This window comes from Haliaeetus leucocephalus, unplaced genomic scaffold (assembly GCF_000737465.1).
Source record: "Haliaeetus leucocephalus isolate CR32 unplaced genomic scaffold, Haliaeetus_leucocephalus-4.0 Scaffold657, whole genome shotgun sequence".
In the NCBI taxonomy this organism is placed as follows: domain Eukaryota; kingdom Metazoa; phylum Chordata; class Aves; order Accipitriformes; family Accipitridae; genus Haliaeetus; species Haliaeetus leucocephalus.
Window position 1 is genome coordinate 623,513 of NW_010973093.1, and position 10,428 is coordinate 633,940.

Consider the following 10,428-nt stretch of genomic DNA (forward strand, 5'->3'; position numbering starts at 1 on the left):
CCCCGGCTCCCCCGCCTCCTCCCCGGGAAGCACCCCCCCCAGGTAAGGGCGGCTTCCTCCCGCATCCCCCCCCCCCCCGGGCACCCTCACCTGCGCCCCGGGCGCTCGCAGGCACGGCCGGCTGCTCCCCGGCTCCCCCCCCCCCCCCCGCCGGGCTGGAGGGGGCACGGACCCCTCCGGCCCGGTCCCCCTCGGGGCTCCTCAGCCGAGCAGCGGCCGGGCTGTCCCGGCGAGAGCTCTGCTGCTCTCCGGGCGAAACCAGCGTTTAATCCCCGCCCCCCCCCGCCTCCAGGCCAGGGCAGGCTGCAGCGGAGCGGCAAAAAAAAAAAAAAAAAAAGAATAGAAAAAAATCGGGAAAGGGGAGAGGCACTAAACCAACTCACTGCCACAAGAGCCGAGTGTGGTATAACGTACTAGATGCTTTTTCTCTAAAGTCCCACCCGTTTCACAGGGGAAGACGCCTCAGGGGGTGAAGGCTTCGCAGCATTTAAACAGCAGAGCAGCCAGGCTGCTGAAACCAGAGAACAGCTCAGGAAATGCAGAACGAGCAGTTTGGGAACATTTTCTGCAGCGCTGTGTGGCCCGGGTAGATATAAACAAAGACTGAACCCATCCACCACGGGTGTGTGGCCCAGGAGCAGCCACCGTAGCTCCGACAGTCCCTCTCGGGCACAGCGGTTGATCTTGGCCGATCCCAATTGGTACGGTTCTCAACAGCGATATCCAAAGCGTCGCCCCACACCGCAGAGGGGATGGGACGGCTCTGCCTGCTGGTGACGAGCATCCAGGAGCCAGCAATGGGCAGGGAAAACCAGACGGCTCCTGCTGCCCCACACTCTGGGCCCTGATTATCCCCCCTTTTGGGCAGCAGGAGGGCCATGGTGGTCCTGCGGGGTCCAGCTGAGAGTACGCAGGAGGAGGAAAGCAATAAACAAACTGCAGGCAGACATGAGCATAACAAAATATTTAATGTACCTTTTCTCAAAGGTAGGCAGGCGTTGTGCACATTGTGCTCGGATGCTTTCAGACAATGGCAGCTGCAAAAGATCCACTCAGGCAACACAGCAAAATGCCGCAGAGAATTACAGTTCTACATCACAAGAGAAACTTAAACCCAAATTAAATATAATCTATTCCAAACCCAACTGCAAAACATTCATTTCTTTTCAAAAATGATGCTATGCAGCTTCCTGAAAACAGGACTGTCCTAGGAACTCAGCGAGCCAGTCGGCGCTGTAGGAAACAGTGTGTTCATCACAGAACTTGTGCGTCAATGTTCTCCTGTCCGAGGCCAGCAAAGAGCAACGGTGGATCCCCTAACAACTACAGTGCAACTCATCTGGAACACTTTGCCTGCTAAAGTGCTTTTGGACATTCTGATGGTAAAAGGCACTAGAAGAAAACAAACGCTATTGCTGAGCAGCTTGTGAGGTGAATTTCAGGCAACGCAAATCCCCGCTGATAGGATTACATCATAGTGAAATCCCAGCCATCCCAACGGGGAAAATCCGGTGCAGTCTCACAGCAAGTTACTCACCGCATTGAGTCACTTGAAACTGAACTGGTGTGTAGTTTCTGAAAGCAAATCTGTTCCAACATATGGGACAACAAGGTGACTAGAGATCTCTTCCATCTCCCGCTCCTCTAGTCTAGGAAATTTAGCTTCAAATGGCCTGTATTTTGCCAGAGCAGCATCAGAAATAAGACCTGTCCTACTGCTTCGCACTAGACCGGTCTCATTCCCAAAGTGAAAACAACATTGCTGTCACAGTCCTTTCCCCAGCAGCGACTCCTAGTTAGCAAACTGCACGTTGGGAATTTATGACAGATGCTGCTGACCAGAGGCGAAGGATGAAGCAACTGTTAGATGCAACTTCTAATATTGTATAATTGAGGTTGTCACACCTTTCTCCTTCAGTCATTAGAAGACTAGGTGCCTTTATGGGCCTGTAACATTTATGACTAACAGCCCAAAGGGATATATAAACCAGGCTGCGTGCCAAAGCCCTCCGACCAGGGAGTATCTCCTCCACAGCCTGGGCCAGACTGGCATAACTCAAACTCTGACTTTGCCATCTATTGGATGGAGACAAGCTCATTTAATTTAGAGTGAAGGAAAAAAATATCCCAGAGAGGAAAAGCTGCTCTATACTCTCCATTGCTGCGCTCTCTGCAGAGCAGCCAAGTTGCACGTCCCTAAAGCTGTATGCCTGCATCAGCAGCAAGCTGCACAGCACACTCGAGGAACATCATCCTAGCAAAGCACACAGTTTTTTGGTTTTTATTCTTTACCCCTGTGACAACCAAAGCAACTCACACTCTGTTCCAGAGGTAGCAATTCCCACTACTGAGTTCCTAACCAGTTCCTCTCTATTTTGTGCAGTTTAACAGCAGCTCTTTGACATAAAGTGGAAAACAAGAATCCTGTAATGTTTAGACAGGATAGATGGGTCCTGATTTTGTATGGAAGCCTAGGTCTGGACAGAAAATTTTCAGTCCTGTCCCTGCTAACCACGACAGCATTCCTCTCTACCAGCAGCCAAAAGACAGTAACGAACCCAACCTGTTTGTGTCTGTTTTGAAACAAGATATGTCTCTCCCTCAGAAGGATGTCATGAGGCTAAGTTCATTACTCATTATGATGTCTTTCCAAGAACAACAGATGAACAATAAACAAAGGCAAAATATTGTTAAGAAGATTTTCGGGGAATCTCAGAAGAGCCTAAATAATCCAGGAAAATGTCAACAGGACTGAGGCACTTTGAGAAACTTCACATTCTTTGCATTTTCTCCTCTAAACAAAACTGCCCATTTTTAGAGTACACGCAGCTAACTCCCTCTTCAAGGCTCATGTATTAGCCTCCTGCCTGACACTGACACTGCTCAGTGAATTTAATTTTACGTAGCTCTCAAAGTCACCTGCAGTGAAACAGCCACTTTGCACTCCAAGATCTCAAACCACAGCAGACACAAAGTTATTTGGCCTAGGCTTGCAAGGAATCTCTCTAGATATCTCAGCCACCAGTGAGACAGCTGCTCTTTAAAAACAGCCTCTCACAATAGTTCAGGATAAGTGAGCAATGCTGATATGCTCAAAATCGCCAGGAGAAGTTACGTCAACAGAATGGAATTAGTCACGCTGGAATTTGGCCAGACCACTTGGGATTAACACCCTGAACATTGCAAAGAAGCCACGAGAAGTTCTGCATGAAGAGAAGAACCATCAAACCATCCTCTAAATAACTGCAGTGCTCTGCCCTATCCACTACTCGCCAGATAACTAACATGCTTTTGCATCAGTGGCTCTTCCTCTGAAGTCTACCTTCCACACACTGGTCCAGCCACACCCTGCTCAGCTTGAAAAAACAAAGAATAAAAGAGGAGGAAGAAAGTAATTTTCCTCTTTTTCCCTGTTACGTAAATCAGAGTAGTTTTTTTTTTTATTACCATTCACAAAACCTTTTAAACTCCAGAAAAACACTTCTGCAGCTCTAATTCAATCATCCTTTTCTTGTCAAACACCAGGGCAAACCAACCAATTCTGATTTGATGTTCAGTCCTCTCACTTCAGCTAATCTTGTCAAAACATTTTCATTTGTTAGCACCACTGTAGGACTGAGGTTCAGAAATGTTTTGAGGCCACTACAGAAATACTTGCTAGAAACATTAAAAAGTGGTATTTAAAAAAACCCCAAAAATGACATTTACTAGTTTCCACAGGACTTTTTCTTCATTATTCCAACTTAGACTAAGTATTTCTAAAACTCTATACAGCATTTGTTTACTCACTGCATCAAAGCAAAGAACACTGAAGTAAGAATTGGGCTTGTGTGTTGAATCCCCTTACAGCGGGGTTCTTAATCTGCAGGTCTACTTGTAAAAAGCATGACCGAGGCAAAGCAAAACCCTAAGAGATGTATGGCAAGACATGCAGGAAGAGAAATGGGCACTTAGGATACAACCAAGCTCACCAGAGTTAAAGAAAGAGAAAGGTTGGGTCAGCATGATCCACTAGAAGATTCTGTGTTTAAGGTGGCTGAGAATGCACAGCCAGCAAGTGGTAATCAAGAAGCAGCAGCTGGCAGCAAAGAAAAGGGAGGTTCTGTGCACACTAAAGAGGTTTTAACTGACTTCACAACAGCAGGACAGAGCTACCTGTGCAACACCAAAAAAAGAATACGGTGCAAACAGCAGGCCATAAAGCAAGGAAATAAAGCTGTGCAGATGCAGCGATAGGAAGTGACGTTACGTTGGTTATGCAGCACTAGCTAGGCCAGGATCCCTCTCTGTGATCCAGGGCAAGCACAGGAATTCACCCACTTTATTGGGTGCCTTTTCAGAGCACAGTCTCTGCTAGGTAGTTTTCTGCTTGGTTCCCCCGCTCCCCACTAAATGTGTGCTGATATGAGAGGAGACAGAGGAAAAAAAGTGCTCAGTTGAACAGCTTCCAGCAAAGCAGTTCAGTGTCTTCAGAAGAACTGCAGTCGCCTTTTCCTTCTGCTTGGTCCCACGAGGCGATTTCCTGCAGGCTGGTGGAGCTCTGGGAGCTCTGACATTTCCAACATGCTCACAACAGAGCAAAGCCATCAGTTTCCCTTCCTCCAGGAGAACCCCAGGTAGCCACATACACACCCCTTTCAGCCTTCTGTCCTCATAGTGCTATCGGTGTTCTTCAGGGCACACAGCAGGCTGCAGAACAGCTCATACCAAAAGAAGACAAGGCCAGTAGAGACAGCAGCTTTCAGCAAGCTGGGCGAAAGGCCCTTGAAGAATCCACCTGGGCCCTCCTCTCGCATGATCTGCCTTATGCAGTCCAGGAGACCCCTGTACATCCGCACCTGGGAGAGAAATGGCAAAAAGGTTAAACAAGAAAACTCCAGGACAACTTATGTGGAAAAGAACACAGAGATCCCTAAACTATACCACAGAAACATAATCTAGACGTGCAGCCTGGAATTGCCTTTCTGCCTGTTACTATAAATAAGTGAAAGTTTCAGAGAGCCAGTTTGTAGAGAGTGGGGTAGAGGAAAAGTACATATTTTGCATCAGTAATGACTTAGGCAGATCATTCTAATTGAATGGCCGTAAAATCTTTATGCTACAACAGCATGTATTATTTATGGTACAAGTTTGTGAAGTAATTATTTCAGATTGTGCTGCTGCTGTTTTCCATCCCCTTCACTCTCTAAGGAGGGACAACTTTTCAGTTTTCTGACAGAAAGAAAACACAGCTACAGCACTTAGATGTCTCTAAATCAGCTATCTGCATGTCATCGTGTCACACTGTGGAGGTTTAACATCTTGCGACACCTCAATGCTACGAACAAATTCTGTACCTCACTGGAAGAGGAGGAGCATCCAATGCAATGGGTTAAGACTACAAATTCCTATCCCGGAGTTTCTTGAAGTACAGACTGATTTGCTTCTCAGATCCAAGGAATTTGAAGGAAAAAAGACAATTTCCACATTTCACAGAAAAAAGAGGTAGTTCCTTGAAAGATCTGTATTTGTCTTACAGTGTATTTTGAGGTGGTAAGGATGGTGCTAAAGAACACCAGAAGTAGTTGCTTTGAATTTCAGGATGTTCTGGTACGTAAGACACATGCTGAACACTTGGTGCTCATTCCTTGTATCAAACTATTAATTGCAGAAAAGGATCCTGACAGCCAGGCGATCCTATCATTAAGCTAGTGTTATCCTCTACCAGTAATTTGGTCCTGAATCAGAAATACCAAGCCACAACTAGAAAAGTAATTCGAAACCCCCTTTGCCTGCCTAACGCATCCCCAGCTCCAAGACAGCCAACCTGATGGAGATGGACGAGAAGGCAGAGCACAGGCATGTTGGACAGTGTCATAAAATTAACCCAGTATATTCATGCAGCTATTCCCATTATTAAGCAAGACCAATGCTCAGCTCCCAGAAGTTCCCTGGGAGCTCCCAACCCGAATATGAACACAACAGGTACCACTGGTGAATCATCACTGCATTCTAGTGCAAAGGACTGGCTCTGAATTGTCTTGATGAAAATCCATGCTCGTGAAAAATCAGTCAATTCCAACATTTCTCACCTGCCCAAAGGCTGCCCGGGCACGCTCAAAGCCACCCACTTGCAGTCGTTTTTTGAACAGGTCAAAAGGGTAAGTGAGGGTTTTGCTGATGATTCCAGCGCAGCTGCCACAAACAAGGTTTTTAACATTGCCTGAGAAGCAGGAAGGGGAGAGGATAGCAGGGAGGGAAAAAAAAGTTCTGATTAAAGATCATGAGAGGTAAGTGAAAAATCACTTTTCATAAGAAGTAAGGCCAAAGAGGCCCTTTAAAGTTACATCACCTCTTCTGCATAGCTTGGGCCACAGAACCTCAATCTGCATTTTCTACATGAGGCTTACAGTGTCCATTGGAGCCGAGTGTAATGGCTCATCTTGGTTCATTACGCTGATTTATGTTTTTGCTCTGGCAAGTGGCATTGTACAAAAAACCCTAGTCACCAGAGAACCTGCCACTAGTGGGTGGAAAAGTTTTCATGTCCCCCAGTAAAAGCCCAGTCACTGGAGATCTTGCACTCCTGATGGCTCAAAGTGACTTATGGGAATAAGTCACAAGCTGACGCTGCCTGATGATTTCAGAGGCTTGTGGGAAATGAGTTTTGTGGTATTAGATTTTTCCTGACAAACATGAGTTCCCAGCACAAAACCACCACCAGCCTCTGCCATCTAAAAATAAATATGCAGACATGATACTGAACAGTCTACTTCCTTGATTAAAATTCCATTGAGGAACAAAACCACAATGATGCTACATATCCTATCTCTCAGGGAGGCACTGGTATCTAGAACTGTCAAGGTGACAGGTCCCATCAGGAGGAGGTTCTTTTATAACGGAGCTAGAAATCAACATAAAAATATCAAATGAAGAGCTTGGCAGTTTTAAATTAGGCTAAATGAATCCTCTTCTGTAACAGCTGTGCTGGAATCTGCAGGCAGATTTCCTGAGGAAATCCAAGAGTCCTGTCCCCACAGCACTAATGAAACTGAGAGAAAGATTACACCAGCACTGTCTTCCCACAGTATGAGTAATGTGACACAGCTCAAGGAAGAGTACCCCGGCCTGTGACACTTCACTTTCCCATCCATCCACATTTCCATCATGGTTATTCCATAACATGAGTTGCTTGTAAACTTGACTATACTTACTTTCACAATATGTGTGCAGGAGTAACAATGAGAGATGGGAAATTAAGATACTTTTCAGATGTTGCATTGGAAAGAGTGATAGCACAGAAAACTCAGCTTATGTCAGTCTCCCAAACCAGCATTCATCCTCTCTTTCTCTCCAGATCACAGACATCACTGTCCCAAGTGCCTACCTCCTTTCTTTTCTTCAGCTGGAATCACCCATTCAGAAAACTGTTGCAGGATGTTGTAGGAGGAGAACTGGAGACCAGCATACGGAAAGATAGCAATGATTGTGGGGGTCAAACCTCTATAGAAAGTCCGAGGCCCTTCTGTCTGGTACATCGTCACCACTGCATGGCGAAGGTTAGGATAGATCTGGACAATAAAGAAGAGGCTGACTCTCTAGTGAAACAGGCTTAAAAACAGCAAACTAAAGGACAGGTTATTTCCCAGTAATGAGGACAGGCATTTCCCACTGCCCAAAATACAACTGGCTGATTTTCAGCACAAAGTGATGAACAATGTGGTTTTGCACATCTTCGCACAGTATTCTCAGCTAATGCCTTGTGACTCTCACAAGCAACCTGACAACCTAAACCTACCTCTGAGCCACAAGAGACTAACTGAACGAATGATCGTTATCTCTGCACTGAAAGGCCTGGGCTGACATTGTATCCCACTCCAAGCTGTGCTTCTGAGGGGATGAAACAAGGCACAGAACTGAGAGCTGCGGCCTGAGACCACTTGCATCATAGATATTTATTTTTCTCTTAACAGCTCTGCTTGCTCCTGCCACAGAATTCATATAATATATATTGCGATTCTACTGCAGGGTAAGTAAAAAACCAGAAATGGCTCTGATACAAACCCATATAAGTCTAGTTATCACAGACCTAATTAGCATGGAGACCAATTCTTGCATAAAAAAGAACATGAAACACAGGTGAAAGGTGACTGGTTTCAAGTATCACCTCCATCATTATCTAAACATGACTCTATGCAAGTGGAAAGTTTAAAACATGCAATGTTCAACAGACTGTGGAATGCATTCTATAAATGGCCAACAGCCGAAATGAAAGTTGAGTTATCCTGTTAAGGACAGTTTCTCATTTCTCTGGATCACCTGTCAGGAGTCAAACATGATCAGGAGCAGCAAAACATAATTAAGAAAGCTGTGTCAACAGCACAGAGGATAACTTGGCAACAGTGCAAACATTGCCCAATAACAGCACCTGCTCCTTTATTCCAGCCCACATACTCTTACGTACTTTTCAAACCTCCTGTATTCATACACATGAAATATTGCTACTGCTATGGATGACATTTCCAAATATTGAATCCTCAACCATACCTTAGGCTCACCCTGAGCAGCAAAGCGGGTGCGTAGTGTGTCAACAGGCTGAACTGCAACAGTGGCGGTGCAAGCAGCCAGTCCACCGCAGACGAAGTGCACAAAGGAATCGCGGGCATTGTATGAGGTGACATTGTGCACCAGTTTTGTCAAGCTTTCAAATGCCATGAACTTACAGAAACAAACATACACAGGTCAAGGAGTCAATCCTTATCACTGACACGGATCTCCCACTCCTCTTTCATTTCACCACAAGAGCTCCACCCACCGCTTGTAACCACCTTCTGTCTCTGTCCTTCAAAAGTCCTCCCCAACTTGCAACCTGTGGGAGCATGTGCTCAAAGAATACCTTGTAAAAATTACTGAGCAGCCCAGGGAATGCTTGGGATATTCTGATCTCTTGACATTTCTGCTAAATCTTGCATTTAGAATTATGAAAAACTCATTTTAATGCCCCATGTATCCTGAAGAGTATCTGCTGTATTACGGATATGCTGTCCATTACTCTTTCAACCACTGCTCATAAAATGTGTTGTTAATATTTACAAATTAAGCATAACAATGCTGTGTAAAACATCATCATCAACTTCATTGATTTTTTTTTTACTAACAAGCTGTCAGGGTGACAACGTGAACCAAAGCAAAAAACTACACAAGCTTGGAACATGAACAGCTAAGCCAAGTGTTAGGAACAAACAGGGCTTGTCTATGACACCTGATACAGAGAGAACTCGGTTTGCTCTAGCTGTGCTCCAGGCTGGCCAGGAAGGCCGTTCAGCAAGCTCAGGAACATTAACTTTGGCATTGTACATCAGCATTATACAACTACACATCTTTGAGACTGGAGCTGGCTTGTATCAGTACAGTTTAAACCTGGACCTTCCTGCATCTGCCCACGCAGCCAGTCTGAAGAGAAGCAAAGCAGAGTCCTATGCACGTACACTGGGCCCAGATGATATCTGGTCACCTTACCTGAACAGCTCCGTAGCCAACTGAAAGGAGCTGAGCGGGAACATGGCCCTTCCAGAAGGCTAGCAACCCCTCTTCCTGGGAGATGCGCTGTACAGCTTGCAAGATGCCATGATACTTAGCCCCTGGGTTTCTGGAGGAGAGCTGCTCGATCTGAAGCTGCAGGAAAATAGAGAAAATATTTTCAATTCCAGATTGCATTTCAACAAGGTTCAAGAGTCCAATTCAGGAATTCACAACCCTGTCAGCCAACGAATGCTAAGAGGTTACATTCTGTCTTCCCACAGAATCACATCCAGAACTGACTGGGATGCTATTTACGTAGGGCTCTAAAAGAATAAAAACATGCATGCAACACAAAGGTAATCAGTAGGGATGATGGTGAAATTCAGTTGGTGGAAAGCATACAGAAAAACAGAGAAAGAGAACAAATGATGAAAAACACAAGATCCCATTCAAACACACAAGTTATATAAACAGAAGTGGTGGACACAAGATAGCCCTACTACCTTGCATAACCTGTATACAATGTAGGTGAGGGCTGACGAGCAGATTTGCTGCTCTCGGGTTGCACAGGTGACCTATTCATCCAGGACAAGATCAGCTCTGCTCTGTAACAGGCTCTTTCACCCCCTGTCCCCAAGCATGCCGCGAGGAAGGTACCTGAAAGCGGATCTTGATGACGTCCAAGGGACTGACAAGGACCCGACTGACCAAGCCAGATGCTGATCCTGCTACCGCCGCTTCCACCGAGGAGACGCACTTGGCCTCCGGGTCATAGCCGACCATGCCTGCCTGGCGTCCCCGCAGCCTGGGAGGGGGACACGGGCCCCAGTGAGCCCTCCCCCAGCCAAGAGGCTCCTTCCCACGCCAAGAGACTACGGCCTCACCGCCCTCCCCTCACAGACCACCGCCCAGCCCAAAGTTCCCCTC

At 46.1% G+C, this 10,428-nt stretch overlaps 1 protein-coding gene across 1 annotated transcript; it reads right to left on the reverse strand.

Annotated features, from left to right (window-relative positions):
• Positions 1-3,705: 3,705 nt before the first annotated feature.
• SLC25A19 (solute carrier family 25 (mitochondrial thiamine pyrophosphate carrier), member 19) lies at positions 3,706-10,387 on the reverse strand. The gene is made up of 6 exons (XM_010579312.1): positions 10,159-10,387; positions 9,499-9,654; positions 8,527-8,697; positions 7,367-7,550; positions 6,072-6,202; positions 3,706-4,838 (listed from the first exon to the last, which is right to left on the reverse strand). Exons 1-6 carry the CDS (start codon positions 10,282-10,284, stop codon positions 4,638-4,640), a joined length of 969 nt encoding a protein of 322 aa, XP_010577614.1. The 5' UTR covers positions 10,285-10,387; the 3' UTR covers positions 3,706-4,637.
• Between the last annotated feature and the right edge of the window lie 41 nt (positions 10,388-10,428).